This window comes from Myiozetetes cayanensis, unplaced genomic scaffold (assembly GCF_022539395.1).
Source record: "Myiozetetes cayanensis isolate MyiCay16 unplaced genomic scaffold, myiCay2020 scf21, whole genome shotgun sequence".
NCBI classification, from domain to species: Eukaryota; Metazoa; Chordata; class Aves; order Passeriformes; family Tyrannidae; genus Myiozetetes; species Myiozetetes cayanensis.
Window position 1 is genome coordinate 9,476,190 of NW_026087423.1, and position 14,747 is coordinate 9,490,936.

The following is a 14,747-nucleotide window of genomic DNA, read 5'->3' on the forward strand; positions in this document are numbered from 1 at the left end:
TGATGTCTTGTGCTGCACATTCCCACATCACAAGACTCCTGGATTAGGACATGGATTTGCAGGTGGGAGATGCAAAAGGCTCTGAAGCAGTTACCCATAGCCAGCTGGCTTGTTTGGGCAAGGTGTCTTAGGGACTGGCTTCTGCACTGATCCTGCCCACAAATGGGCCATGAAGTAAGAGAGTTGTTTGTGCCCTGGATCTGAGTGTGTCTTATCAGACCACTGAGCCCAGCCCAGACATGTGCCTGCTCCTGGGGAGCACAGGTCTGGCTCTGAGAGTAGGAGATGACCAATGCCAGGGCACACAGATGGGCAGGGGAGATGTCAGAGCCCAAAGACCACCCCATTGCCTCAACCCACCAACTCAGAAGGGATTAGATGTTCCTGGAGGTGAGGCACTCAGGTGCCCAGGAGATGGATGAGGTGGGCAAACACACATCAGGTTGGTGAGAAGCGTGAAGATACCCCACCCAGTGCCCCAAGCACTGCTTTCCTGCCCACCTGTGGAAAACAGAGTGCCGTGGGCCAATGCTAGGGCAGGGAAGACACTTTTGAAATGCCAAAGTCTTCACCAGCCACGGTCCAAGCCTCCCTTTGGTTACCCTGGCGCAGGTGAGGTGTCCTCACTTCAACCATGTAAGCACCCCCAGCCATCCCTGGCAGCCACCCCAGGGCTGTGAGTCAGCTGTAGGTGTGGGGTGCTGGGAGGAACGGGTTCAACAGGGACCTGCTGGGAACAGCTTGGGCAGGTGGGGTCAGCAGCCGCCTCCCGCGCACCTCCCCTGCTCGGCTGCTACAAACTGTAGCATCAAAGAAGAGGTTTGCCAAGTACCTTCGTGCTGCCGTGGCGTGGACTCCCGTGTGGAGACCGGAGACCCTCTGTGCAAGTGGCTGCTGAACGCGGTGCTGTGCCCTGCCTGGTGGTCCTCATAGCCGAGGGCACTTTGGTGGGCCTTGCTCGGCTCCGGTACAATCACAGGAGCCCCTCTGGCAATGGAGCCACCCGAGTTTGTCACTGGGCTTGGCCTGTTTTTCAGGCTCTCTTCATAAGCTCTCTCCAGATTCCTCGGGTCTTGGATGACGTCCAGCGAGTGCACAGAGTGAAAAGTCCTGCCGGGACTGCCGATGATGGACCGCACGTCATGCTTTTTGGTACTTGAGGAGGAAGAGCTGCTGTCATACTTCAGTGGGGTACCCTGGGCGACAGGAGGCAGAGGGGACATCAAAGGGGTGTAGAGCAGAAGGGGATGCAGCGACCTCATCCCACCGAGTTTCAAGGGGACTCACGAGTCCTCATTCAGTGGGTCAATACACCAAGCCTCCTTGGGCAAACAGCAACAGCCATCAGCAGAGCAGAGCAAACCACTCGGCACAGCACGGGGCAGGGTGGAGTGCCCATCTTGCATGTCTTGTTGTGCTCCAACAAGATGAGGATGAGTCACTGCCAAAGGCTGGCTGTGCCCATCACGCCTCTCTCCTACACACACAGTGAAATGGGGTAGGACTACAAGGTGCCATGGGAACCCTGCAAATATTTGGGGCCCAACAGGAGATAGCATGCCATGTTTCATCCTAAGTACTGGCCCTGCTAGGTTGCCACTTGCCCATAAAGGGAGAAGACCAAATTTATTTGCACCCCAAGTCACAACTGCTGAGGACACTGAGTTGACTTTGGCCTTGACAGAGAGGTGAATGTGTCTCTTTCCATTTACACATGTAAATGGAGCACTGTTTTCTTAATGTGCAAGGGGATTTCCTTGGGTTTTGTGTTTAAACTCTAGGAAGGATCATAGGATGGCTTGAATTGGAAGGGATCCCATCAAAGGATGGGGCAGAACAACTGGTACCCAAGCAGAGCCTGGAGTCTGACCAGTGATGCAACCCAAAGCTGTCTCTGCTCTCCTTTTACCTTGGGAATGGTCCCCAGGATCTGTGCAAAGGCAGCAGCCTGCGCAGGACTGATCCCATCTGCTGTTCATCCCACACTCACCTGCGTGATGGAACCTTCCTTCAGAGGTCTCGTCAGAGAGATGTCCGGTGTCCGCCTCAGCTCCTCACGGGGAATCTCATGGATTGATCTTCCCGCTTCTTTCACCGTGGCCACCAAGTCTTCATGGGCTGATTTCATTTTCAGAGGAGTAAGGCCCTCGTGAGATCTGACCTTGTAGGCATCAGATAAGTCCCTTGGTGGAGTGTTTTCCCTCTTGAGCTGTTTGGCTTCTCTTCTGAGGTAGTCCTCATGGGCCTCCACGTAGGACCGAGGTATTCCTGCAACCCCCAAGGACATGATGGATGCAGAGGGAGATTCCCCAGCCAGACACTGGCCACCCACTCCCCATGCAGATGCTCACTTCAAGGGGGTCTCTAGTTAACACATGTAACTCAGGGACTGATACCCAACTGAGCAGCTATATCACTAATGCAGCTGGACCACCTCACATCTACCACCCCTTTCTGGACCCATTTCACACTAATTTCAATCTGTTCCATGTGAATCACTGACAATTTTGTCTCCGACTTGGGCAGAGTTTATGTTGGTAGAAACTGAGCAAGGCTAAAAATCTCTCTGAGCACACAGCAAGGGGCTGCAAAAATTTGCAGCTGGACCTTGATGGGTCTATCCTTGTTTCCTCCTGTCCTACCCTGACAAAAAGAACAAGGGGCCATCCATGTGAGATGCTTCCCCACGTTACCTCTGTCTGTGCCCTTCTGCTTGCAGGCTTTACCTTGTGTAATCGAGCCCCTCATGTGATGCTGCTCCTTCAAGTTATGGGGACTGTGTCGGTCTGGAGGGATCGCTCGACCCATGAGACCTGGAACAGATCCAAGAGGGAAAGTTGTGTTGTGACACAGGAGTTAATTTACAATGAATACATGACAGTGTTACCAGGGACTCCCGGGACAAGGAAAAACACAAACAATTTCTAAATTACTTATTTCTCTTTTTTTTTTTTTAAATATGCTTATTTTTAACATGTTCCTGAAACTGGTCTGCCAAGACAGAAACCAAAGGGAAATGGGCCAGTCTGTAGCCCTTGTTTTCCCCTGCTGGTCAGATGCTGTTAGGATGTGCTGCAGGATACCAGCTAACCACTGCCAAAACACTGGCACAAGAGGGTGCATCGTGTAGACGAGAGACAAGATGGGGTCTCCACGGGTCACTAACAAAACATAAATGGAAGGTTTCACCCAGACCCACCTTCAATGCTGGCAGATAAGGTATCACGGGCTGATAAACCCCGGCTGATCCTCCCCTCCATCATATCATAGGTCCGCTTAGTTCCTGTGGTCTCATGGGAAGCTCCGGAGCTCCTGCTGTCTTCTTTGGGACACTGAGAAGCAGCAACTCCACCTGGTGAAGGGAACATCAAGAGGCACCATCGTGAGCATGGAAAGTCAGCATGGGCCAAGGGAGGGTGTTTACTGCTGTTTGCATGCGTTGCTGAGAGGTCAGATCCCATCCCAGCATCAGCCAAGCGCTCTGCAGTGCCAGAAATATTGCACAGGGTTGGCTTCCAGGAAATTCAGCTGGTGTTTTCTCTCCTCCCTGCCTGCCTCAGACTCCAGATCTGTGCCTCCAGCTTGGGTAGGAGCATCCACCCTGTCATGTCCCACTCCCTCCTTCCCTTTCCAGTGGGGCCACCACGTAGGCAGTGGGACAGCCTGGAGCCAGCGTGGCACTGGCGAGACCAGCTGCAGTTCCCCTGAACTTGGCCCTCTGGGTCTGGGAAGTTTTGGGTTTTTTTCCCCTGTTTGTTTTGATTTTTGCTAGACACCTACTGTTTGGGATCTTGGCCAGCCTTAACATTTGCCGAGACACTCCCTGGGTGAGAAAATCAGGGAAAACGGCAGAGAAGCAAAGCTGAGAATGATTCCTTTGAAATGGTGGTGAGGACACATAAAAAACTGGGAGAGATGGTGGAAAGTCCCATGCGGGACTGACAGAGCAAGTGCTACTGTGAGGAGAGACCACTTACTACCCCCTCATCTGAACCTGGAGCAGGTTCCGTGCAAACAAACAGTGGACATCTGTCCTGAGCTAGAATCCCATCACAAGCACAGCCCTGCCCGTGCCAGGCAGCATCCCACCCACCCCAGGCGATGGGCACCCATCATGTGCGCTGAGCTGTGAATTCAGCAGCTTTCTGATCCAGCTGAATGCCTCGTGTTTATGTAACCAGCTCCAAATGGGATGTCAGCTTGGAGAGACAAATGCCTCTGCCCATCGTCCCTGGCCAGGGCACCCCTGCCAACAATCACGAGTGCCCTGACCCTCCTCTTCGTGGGCAGAGAAGGTGGTTGTACAATTAGAGAAAACAGAGAAGTTAAAAACATTTGTTCCATTGTGGACAATCAGGAACAAAACTCCTCCTCAGCAAAACCAGTAATTAATAAAATCGGATTATTACAACTTCACACCCACTGCTGGTTTCCGCAATCAGCACCCACTCAATCTGCAAAGTGTTTGGGGCTGTGTGTGGGGGAAACAAGGGGGTCCGTGCCTGAGCCTTCCCTTCAGCTCCATTCGACAGGAGAAATCCGGGGGTGACATTCAGAATCAGCCAAGCACCGTGTGGCAGATGCGGGCAATGTGCCTGCACCCTGTCATCAAGGCACATCTGTTGCCACCAGCCCTTCTGCAGGAGGGGACGTGCTCCCAGGCACCCTTTGTACCACCGGGAAGCAGGGGGAGGGCGTGAGAGAGAAGAGAGACTAAACAGAAAGAAAACCACTCCAAACCCACGTCCCTCGCCTTCAGCAGCCATCAGCAATCATATGCAGGATGAGAATAACCAATCTAGCACAATTCAGCTCACACATGCTACAGGATCTCGTCTCATTACAGCTCTTTTATTTTAAGCACCCTCATGACACTAAAGAATTTGCAATTTTTTTCCTGCTTGCCAAAATTCATAATCACCAACAGTTTCAGTTTTCTTATTTAATTTTTTTTTTTTTTAACTCTTCCACTCCTGGCTGCACAGCCTTGCCAGGCTGTAGTGGGGGGAAGGAGAGAGGCAGGGCTGGCGAGGCTGCAGCAGCACGCGGGATCACTCGGGATGTGATAAACGCTATCAAGCATGTAAAAGGCTGCTGGGGAAAGGAAGGAATTAATTCCTCATCTGTGCCCATGGGGGGTAGGATGAGAGGTGACAGGCACAGGCTGCAGCCAAGGAGACTCAGGCTGACATGAACAGCGGGGAAGAGTTTGGTCTGCAGCTCTCCTTCACTGCCTGCAGGATTCCAGATTTGGGCATGGGCAGCCCTCCCTGCCAGGAGCCCTCTCCATCTCTTCCTGATGGCACTATTTCTGAGATCAGCCTCGTTCGACCCCAGCCCAGGCAGAGGAGATTAAAATAGCTTCTTGCACAAACAAGTCCTGAAACGCTTCCTGTGTCCTCCCTGGCCCAAGCCCTGCCAACTGTCCCAAAGGGCACCCAGATACAAGTGCTCCATGGTGACACTTCTTATCTGGGCTAGAGTTGACAGTGGACATGGGGAGGCATGGGATGAGCCAGTTCCCATGTGGAAGGTGAGAGGCACGGCACAAAGCCCTGTCCTGAAAGGTCCCTGCGGTCCCAGGGCATACACAGAGGTGACATCAGCTGGAGCCTGTGAGTTGTCCCCCATGGCCTGACCTGAGCCCTCTGCCTCTGCCCTACATGAAACAACCAACCGTGATGAAACCAGCTGCCTGCACTTGTGGGCAAGAGGAAAGGGACTTCTTCAGGAAACACTCTGCCTGCAGGACTGATGGCAGAGCCCCATGGAGGGATGCTCTGCCCCAGGGAGGGAGGCAGAGGGTTCAGGCAGCACAGCAGCTGGCCGGAGACACCTGCTGAGGTGGCTGAGGTTGGGATCTGCTCCTCAGCCATCTCCCAAACTCAACTGAGAAGAGAGGTGACCCGTGAGGACAGCCATCCCTGTGCACACCAGAGCACATGCCAGTATTTTACCCCAAGAGGATGTGGGGCTGCAGAGTCTAACTCAGCTCTTCCCGAGCCCAGCTGTGGGGTAGGAGGAGCCCAGCTCCACAACAAGAGATGCCCGACCCAGCACACAGCGAAAGGTGAGAACAAAAGGGTTGCTTCCAGTCTCACTGCAGAGGAACATCTGCTTATCTCCAACGGGAGGCACCGGGATGCAGAGAGCAGCTCTGATGGCCAGTGCTGCGCTGGGCTGAGCAGGCGCAGAGGAGGCAGAAGCAGCTGGTGACCACCTGCTGGTACCACTAACACAGCGAGGCACTGCCGGCATTCACTGAGGAAGCGCCTTACTGTGCTGGGGGGGTGAGGCAACGGGCCAACATGTCTCCAAACAGGCTCCTAGTGGGATGCAGGAACGGCTTCACACCCCTCAACAGCTCTAGCAAAACACACTAGGTACTGAGGTACTGCTGGACCCAGGAGGACTCCTTGCAAGGCAGCCCCATGCTGGAAAAGCTGCACAGTGACACAGACACTGCAGGTGAGAATCTCATGTCCAAATAAACCTTTATGCCAAACTACCCGATTTGCCTCCATCTTGAAGGTTCCTGAGTCCGTCTTAGCCCAAGAGTTTGGGGATGCTCTTGTGATGCTTTCCATCAGTACCCCTCCTGCACAGTATGCTAGGGATGGAGATAAATACCTTCCCATCTGGTTCTCTCCTCTTCCCTGCTTCCCAAAACTGACCAAAACCATTGCAGCCTTGCCTGCTGTTTCTAAGGCAAGATAACCACACGCTGGAGGCAAGACATGAGTCTGGCCCATTGCACTTTGTCAGCCTTTCCTCAAATAGCTCCCAACTCCCAGCCAGGGTGGCACAAACCCCCGGCACCTGCCCTAAAAAGGGAGAGCTAGGACTTACCCTCGTATGACAGCACGTGGCCTTTCTTCCCTTCGTAGATGACATGTCCTTTGGGCACGGCATCCTCCCTCGCCTTCTCTGCTCTGCTGGGGCTGTCTTCTCCGATTATCCTGGTAATGGTTCCTTTGTACAGCACTTCTGCCGGGGTGCCCTTGGAAAGCCACCAAGATCCATATTTAACAGTGTCACAAGCAATTAAGCAAGCGCGCGCAGGGACAGGCTGTTCCCCACGGGAGGCTGAGCGGAGGGAGCGCACCCGGCCTCCGCTTCCTGGCGCAGCCAACAGAGAGGGACTTGCAGCCTAATTATTGATGAGGATGATAATGAGGAGTGGTAAAAAGGTACGTGATCTGTGCGAGGCTGCTGGGAAGAGGTGGGGGACGAGGACAGCACAGACCTCCAGAACAGCAACTCTCTGACCCTGCGTGTTTCAGAGTAAGCTACCTGGCTTGCTTCTCCTCCCAAGGTTCAGTTGCCCTCCTGGGGACACCTTGGTGACAGCAGGGACTGCTCGAGTGTTAGCTTTTCCCCTGCAGCCTATTTCCCCAGCCTGGCACAGGAGCCCCGGACAAGTCCTGCCCACCCAGGCAGATCTGCTGGCAGCAGCGTGACCTTCAGCGAGCTGCCTGTGTGCGGGAGCTGGCGGCTGGCAGTGCGCCCGGGCGAGATGGCAGCGACGAAACCGGTCCCGGAGCAGGTCGGGGAGCGAAGGCTGCCTTAGCTCTCCAACAGGAACAGCATTGGGCTTCTCACACAAACTGGTGTGAAAAAAACCTCTCCTTCCCCCAGGCACACACAGACACAGCTCACAGCCACCTGCCCCCGGAATCCCCTTCAAAACACACAGAACTGGATGTCCTTGAAGAGTCGCTGGTGATTAACACCCCTCTGCCATTGTAACCTGCTGGTGCCAACTGGGAACAGCCCAGGGGTGGTGCCCTCTCCATTTCTGGAAAGGCACAGCAATACTGTCAGAGTGAAGCTCTTGACTGACACCTGCCTCTCTGCTCATTTAACCCCTGCGACCCCCAGGACTGATGCATCCCTGGGAGAAGCCTCAGGGATATGATGCCCCAGGCAGCTTTGCTGGTGCTTGCAGGTTGTGCCATTCAGGCTATTTCCCCACCCCTGTCTGGGGATGCCACTGCTCTGTGCCAAACCCTCAGAGCACCAGCAGTCCCCAAAACCCTGCTGCAGTTGCCAGCATGTGGGTTCAGTGCTCTGGTCATTCACCCTCTCGGTGCACCCGGGAATGGCCCTTCCAGCCCCAGGTAAGTCACCTCCCCCCTGCAGATGTGCTCTGAGGGGACATGAAAGCACGTGATGACAGATGGCTTCAGAGCAGAGAGCATATATGCAAGATCTGCCTCCTGTGAACTGGATGACTAATCTGAGATCAAGTATCAGCTCTGGTACCAAGAGCTGCTGCCAGAACAGGGGGCTCCTGTTCCCCACAATGGGAGCAGAGGGATGCAGGCTGCTGGGCCAGCAGGAGAGGCAAGTAATGCCCTGGGTCTGGGTTTGGTACCTTAATCCCAAGCCAAACAAAGGAATCTATTAGCTGGATTCACTAGCTGGATGCAAAACAGTGCCTCAATAAACTCTGCTGATTTCCCAAACTGGCACGTGGTGCTCAAGGCCCTTGACGCCCACCCATAGCTGCCCATAGCTGCTGCAGGAGCATCTGAGAGGATGGAGCAAGTGTTTGCTCTGATGAGTTATTTACAGCCCCCAAGCACCCGCTCCTGGCACCTGTTGGACACAGGGCACCAGTCAAGCTAAGCCTTTGCTCTCGGCCAGGATTCAGGATCAAGTCCCCAGGGCCAAAGAGAACATGGTTGCTCCCCTTGAAGGAGGCAGGCAAAAATCTAAGCCTGAGTGGCTTTAAATATCTGAATGATGGCCAGATAAAATCCCCATGGGAAGCAGTTTTTTTTTTTTTTAATGCTCTCTGCTCTGTTACCAGATGAGCAATAACTCACAGTGCAAGGAACTATTGCCCGCTTGCCAGCTGCTCTTCTGAAGATGGATGGTGGAGATTAAGGCCAAAGTATCTTCCTGCTGAAGAGCCTTTGGGCAGGACCCCCAGCGCAGCATGCTCAGTGCTGGCAGGAGTCCTCGCTACCTTATGTGCCCCTCACAGCCTCCTCCCTCCTCCACTGCCCTCCACCCATCTCCTCCTTTGCTCTGCTCCACTTTCTTGCCCTGGCAAGACGATTTTCCCAGATCCACTTAAAGCTGCCTTTGCCTCTGTTCTTGACAGCTACGTAAACCAAAGCAGGGTTTAAATGTGCTGTAAGGCTGCACTGCCACTCCTCAGGCTCTGCTCTTCTGCAGTCTCAGCTCACGGGACATTGGCTCATGCCATCCCAAGCAGAGGTTGTTTCCAGACCTCTCTGAGGGGCTCCATGGGGTGGGGCATCACAGAACTCCTGCATAGCCCTGTGTCCCACACTCCGTGCACCCTGCAAACCCCTGGCCCCCTTGTCCACAAGCTGCAGCCACCAACACCCAGGAAAAAAAACCTACTGGAAACAAGGAACTTACGTGTGTGATGGACCCTCGGTAGGTGATGGGCGACTCTGGAGGCGGTCTGGATGTGGGTGTTCCCTTGGTGATGCTCCCTCCAGAGGCAGAGCTGAGGGAAGTACCTGCAGGACACAAAGCCAGTGAGCTTGGGGCTGGATTTGCTGTTCAGCACAAAACCCATGGGGCTGAGACTACTGAGTGTAGGATTTGAGCCCACCACACTCAGGCTCCTGACTGCTTTACTGGGGGGGGGTGGTCACAAACCAGAATTTGCACTAAAAAGCAACACCTTGGCATTTATTTTCTTTTACCTGGCTAATGGGGAAAGAAACCCGAGAGAGTTGTATTTAAAGAAAATGTGGTCCCTGCCCAGCTGCAGCAGCAACAGTAAAAGGCATGAAAACACCAATTAATGGAATTTAAACAGCTCTTGGTTTGTCTTATGTAACAGATTTTCGGGTGGCCCTTGAACACAAAACCTTCACCAGAATCAAGACCTGAGGCCCTGATTTGGGGAAACAGAGAAAAGGGGCCAAGAGACCCCTTGGGCTGAGCACAGTCCAAGGAATCAAACCCAAGATAACCATGTGTCATGGGTTCAGGTCAAAACCCTGACACCAGGCAGCTGCAGCCAGCGTGGCATTCACCAGGTTTGGCAGTGCCAGCATCCCTCCCCTTCCGCAGCCGGGACATGCGCTTCCCACTCTGGGTCCTCACCCCGCAGGATGGAGCCCTCCTGGGACGGCTGTAGAACCAGACTTTCTGGCTGGCTGGCCTGGCTTCTAGGAGAAAGTTGTTCCTGCTTTACTCCAGGAAAAGGCACTGGAAAACATTAACCACGGATCAGCATAGCCGCAGGACAAGGGGCTGCAGCCCTCGGCTTCTTGAGGCTTTTATTCCTGCCAGCCCCGAGTCGGCACCTTCTGGGCACTTATGCCATCCCCAGCTCTTTGGGATGGACTTCCCTAGGTGGTGAACACACAACTGGTGGCGAGCAAAGCCAGATCTTTCACACTGGCAAAGGCACTACCCACACTGGGACCAGAGCTGACACTTGAAAACCTTGTGTTGATTTATAACAGAACTTACACACAGTAGGAAACAGAGCCCATACCCCTACTCCCCAGGCTTCATCCCTCACCCATCCCCTCCTGCTGTTAAGAAAAGCTTCCAAATCTGCAGACTAAACACTTTCTTTGTTCACTTCAGGCCATTTACTCTTTATCCTACCAGCCTGGGGAGCAACAATATATTTCCTTCCTTCGATCACAGTATTAGCCGGAGGGTATTTATAGGCTGGGATGCATCCCTGACCGAGTTGCTGCTTTCCTATACTGCACAAATTTAGCTCCCTGTGTCTCTGCTCTCCTGATGGACTAATCCTTTCATCCTCTTAGCAGTTCTCTCCATGCTCCCTTGCTGTGTCCCGTGCTCCTCCTTTCTCCTATGCTGCCAGCAAGCTCGCTCCCTGCTGCTCTCAGGGCACGTGAGAAACAACTCGCTTCCCAGTTCCTTACCCAGTTTCTTGGGATCCATGGTCAGTGGCAGGCCCATGGTGATGGAGCCGACGGGGACCTTGGCATGCTCGGAGCTGTAGGGTGTGTGGAGCTGGATGGGCATTCCCTGTGGGGCAAGAGGAGAGGTCAGGAGCGACTGCTGGTCCTTGCGAGGTGTCTCCACTGCTCACACCCAATACCCTACCTGGGAAATGGATCCGACAGGCCTCTCCAGCACGGAGGGGTGCTTGGTGGAGGAGATGAGGGGGGGAGGGTTGGAGATGCTAGCCAGTCTCTGCAGCCCCGAGCGAGAGCTCTCATGCAGGTTTAGTGGGATGGGGTGTCCTGTGAGGAAAACACAAACGTCAGTGGGACCAGGGCAGGCAGAGCGGCTGCAGCTATCGGAGAGGAAAGGGGCACGGGAGGGAGCAGGGGCTGGATGCACTGAACTGGCCAGCTGTAAGCCTGCACAAGGCTCCAAGTCACATGATCATTTTGGAAAGGACTGGAATAGTTTAAATTACTGCCTTGTCCCCTCTGCAGCCAGAGGATGTGCTGCGCCTGACTTGTCTGCCCTCCAGTTGGAGAGGGACAGTGCAGCGAAGGATAAAACCTGCCTGACTTTGCACCCACACCGCTCTGTGACAAAATACATCCCTAAACCTGCCCAGCCAGAGCTGGGACATCCATGTCATCACCCATGAATCTTCAAGAGCCTGACCTGTGGTACTGGCTGCAATCACAGTCTGTGCTCAGCCTCAGGTCAGGCAGAGGAGGACACACACCACACAGCCAGCGGGTTCTACTTGCCTGGTGGGTTGTACTGGAACAAGTGGGGTTCTGCCTGGGGAGAGGTTTTGATCACATCCCGGGGGTAGGACAGGACAGGGGGCCAGCACGAGGCGGCCATCGACTCCGCGCTCAGCTTCTGAGCCTCTGCGATGGAGGAGAAATGCACGGACTTTTCTGCAAGGGACACAGAAAGAAACCAGCTTGGTCAGCAGCCCCCATGGGTGAGTGATCTCTGCGAGCATGGGAAGAGAAGCCAGAGCCAGCTGCAAGCATATGAAGTGGCTTCAGTTCTGTCCAACCTGGCCATGAGGTGAGGGCTGAATTCCCCAACCAAGCTAAAAGGAAAAAGCTCAGTGTTACTGCCTGGATTTGACAGCATTTATTTTACTCAGATGTTTGAAGTGCAGCCGTGAGGATGGACATCTGTGCTGGTGCCTCTGCTGGTGTTCACTGCCAGCAGCAACCTCCATGAACCTGGTGCCATCCCACCTCACCGAGGAGAGACGGCATTTGCCACCGGTTGCAGGGTCCAGCTCCTCACCAGGACTTGGTCATCCACGAATCGCTCCTGGGCAGCTCCTGCCTGTGCCCACAGCTCCACAGTGGCCACCATGGCATGGTGGGGAGATTAACAATGATCCTGCCAAATCCTACACCGAGTTTAAAGCCAAGAGGCACCGATGTCAGCATCCCTTTGGTGCATAGGGGACACCCAGAGAGGACCTGGCTCTCTGGTGACAACACCGTCCGTGGTGTGCAGCAGGGCACAGGATGCCTGCAGAGCTCCAGGCCACTGCCAGGGACCACTGTGTACCAGCACACTGAGAACAAGCTCATCCCCACATCACACCTCGATGAGAAAGCTCAGCTGCTCCTAAAGGATGGCTGCTGGCTACAAATCATTTGCAGGCTGTGGCAAGTGGCCAGAAATAGTGGCATCAGCTTATCGGACAGCAAGGAAATAACACGCTGATGTTCTCTGAACGCCTGGGACAACCACACTGTCCGAGACTGTCAAAGGCAAACCAAGATGAAGAGGAACTCTTTGGGACAACCAAATGAGGGCAGCCTGCTGTGAGGCACAGCGGCTGGGGGCAGGAAAGATTCCTGAAATTACCTGGCTCAGGGCATCCTGGATGCCATTCTGGGTTCATCCTGGCTACAAAAAGGCTGATTGGAGGCCAAGAAGAGCTTAATGATGGAGGAACTGTGCTGGGGATGCCTGAACCCTGCCGTGCGCTGAAGGAGGGCAGGGACAAGAGAGGTTTCATCTGCACCAGCTCAATGCCAAGTGCATCCTCACGCTTTGCTAAGCAGACAGATGAGACAGCCTTTTCTGGATGGATTAGAGGCAGGTTTGGTAGGATTTGCTTGTAATCAATAAACACTTAATTTTGCACTGCCCTTCTTCTCCAGATCCACCTGTGTAACATCTGCATTGACCAGAAATTAGAAACTGGGCAGTAAACAATAGCAATCACAAATGAATCCAGCCTTTAACCATCAATTTTTGATAAAAATAGATGCCTGAATCCTGCTAAGCCTAATAATAGGGCAAGTAGATTATCAGAGGCCCAATTTAATGAAGCTTTACTGCATTATCGTTATTAATGCTCAGTGTACTCAGAAGCTGGGAGATTATTCTTGTCCCCTTCGGTGAGAGAAGAAATCCATTCTGGGCACACAGAGGTGTGCAGGCACTCACACCTCTGCTGCCTGCTGGGGCCAGACCTTGGCTGGGGCCTCTTCTTTCCCCATGCTGGATCCCAGAGAGTATTCCTTTGTCCTGCCAGTACAGGGGAATCCAGACACGTCCTCCACTCTGACTGAGAGCCCCTGGCACGTCCATGCTCTCTGATCTTCTGCCCTTCAGCTCAGCCCCGCTCAGCTCCGCTCATGTGGGGGCGAACAGCGCTGGGATGTCCCAGCTGAAGATGCTCCCTGACGCCAAGGCACTGTCAGCCAAGGCTACATGCACCCTGGATGGCTCTTGGAGAGCCCCATCCTCCTCCCCTCCCCACGGGAACCACCCCCTCCCCTGCATGCCTCTCCAGCCTGTGAAATGTGGCCAGTTCCTAATTGCCCTCACATTAGAGGGTGGCTATAACTCAGCCAGCTTTTGATAAAATAGCACTTACGCGGGGAAGAGAGAGTTCCTATTACCGTTTATCAAGTCCCTGGAATGGGAGCGAAGGAGTCAGAGTTTATATGATCCGTCATCCAAATTAATGCTCTTGGCTCCCCATCGCCTACAAAGGCCAAATGAAACACAACTAAATCAACACAAAACATACTGCTGGAGTTCAAACCGCCGAGCGATAACCAAAGATATGCCCGACGGCAACTCGGCAACGGCAAAAGGGATCCGTCTGCCTGCCGGTGAGATCCAGGCAGGGCTGCCTGCCTCTGCCCAGCCCCGTGATTAGCAGCTCCTCTTGGAAGGCAGGGAGGGGAGGGCAGTGCTGGGGAAGGTACGGCTGGCTGGCTGCCCTCCAAGCCGATACGGCCCCAGCCAGCGGCTGTGAGGCAGCCAACGCCTCGGCCAGGATGTGTGCAAGACTTGGCTTTGAAGCAAATCCAGAGCGGTGTGAAGGATGTTGATCTCTGGAGCAGTTGCAAGGGTTCAAGCTTTCTTATAGAGCAGGGGAGGAACAGGAGTACCTGCTCCGGTGGAGCCGGCCCCTTGCTGGGCAGGGGCGCAGGGCTGTTCTCCCGAAGGCTCTGCAGGCTGTACTGGACTCTCCCCTTTAACTCAAGGCCCAAGTGACAGCACAATGTCTGCAGTCTGGATGCTTGCCACTGGGATGCCTTGGAGAACAGGGTAAGGGAAGGGATGTACACAGATTTGCCAGGACTATCTGGCTATCTCCCTTCTAACCCCTGACCCACAGCTGGGATGTGTTCCAAGGGGCAGAGACAGCACTGAGTCCATACTCACACTGAAATCAGGGCTTTGGGGGGAGTTGATTTCTCCCTGAGGTGACTCATCACAAACCTGCTGGTTTTCAAAGGGGAGGTGCATTTCCATCACAGAGGAGACCAGCCTATGACTCCCTGGGGTCCACGTGCACCCCAGACCCA

General features: G+C 54.1%; 1 protein-coding gene across 10 annotated transcripts in view; it reads right to left on the reverse strand.

Annotated features, from left to right (window-relative positions):
- NCOR2 (nuclear receptor corepressor 2) overlaps window positions 1-14,747 on the reverse strand; it is a 234,915-nt gene that overhangs the window by 16,616 nt on the left and 203,552 nt on the right. For all 10 annotated transcript variants that reach the window (XM_050318213.1, XM_050318212.1, XM_050318211.1 and 7 more), the window contains 10 exons: window positions 11,685-11,840; window positions 11,080-11,219; window positions 10,896-11,001; window positions 10,096-10,200; window positions 9,397-9,500; window positions 6,850-7,000; window positions 3,200-3,352; window positions 2,727-2,813; window positions 1,991-2,268; window positions 833-1,196 (listed from right to left, as the gene is read on the reverse strand). In XM_050318213.1, coding sequence (XP_050174170.1) covers window positions 833-1,196; window positions 1,991-2,268; window positions 2,727-2,813; window positions 3,200-3,352; window positions 6,850-7,000; window positions 9,397-9,500; window positions 10,096-10,200; window positions 10,896-11,001; window positions 11,080-11,219; window positions 11,685-11,840 — 1,644 coding nt within the window. The remainder of the gene's footprint in view (window positions 1-832; window positions 1,197-1,990; window positions 2,269-2,726; window positions 2,814-3,199; window positions 3,353-6,849; window positions 7,001-9,396; window positions 9,501-10,095; window positions 10,201-10,895; window positions 11,002-11,079; window positions 11,220-11,684; window positions 11,841-14,747) is intronic.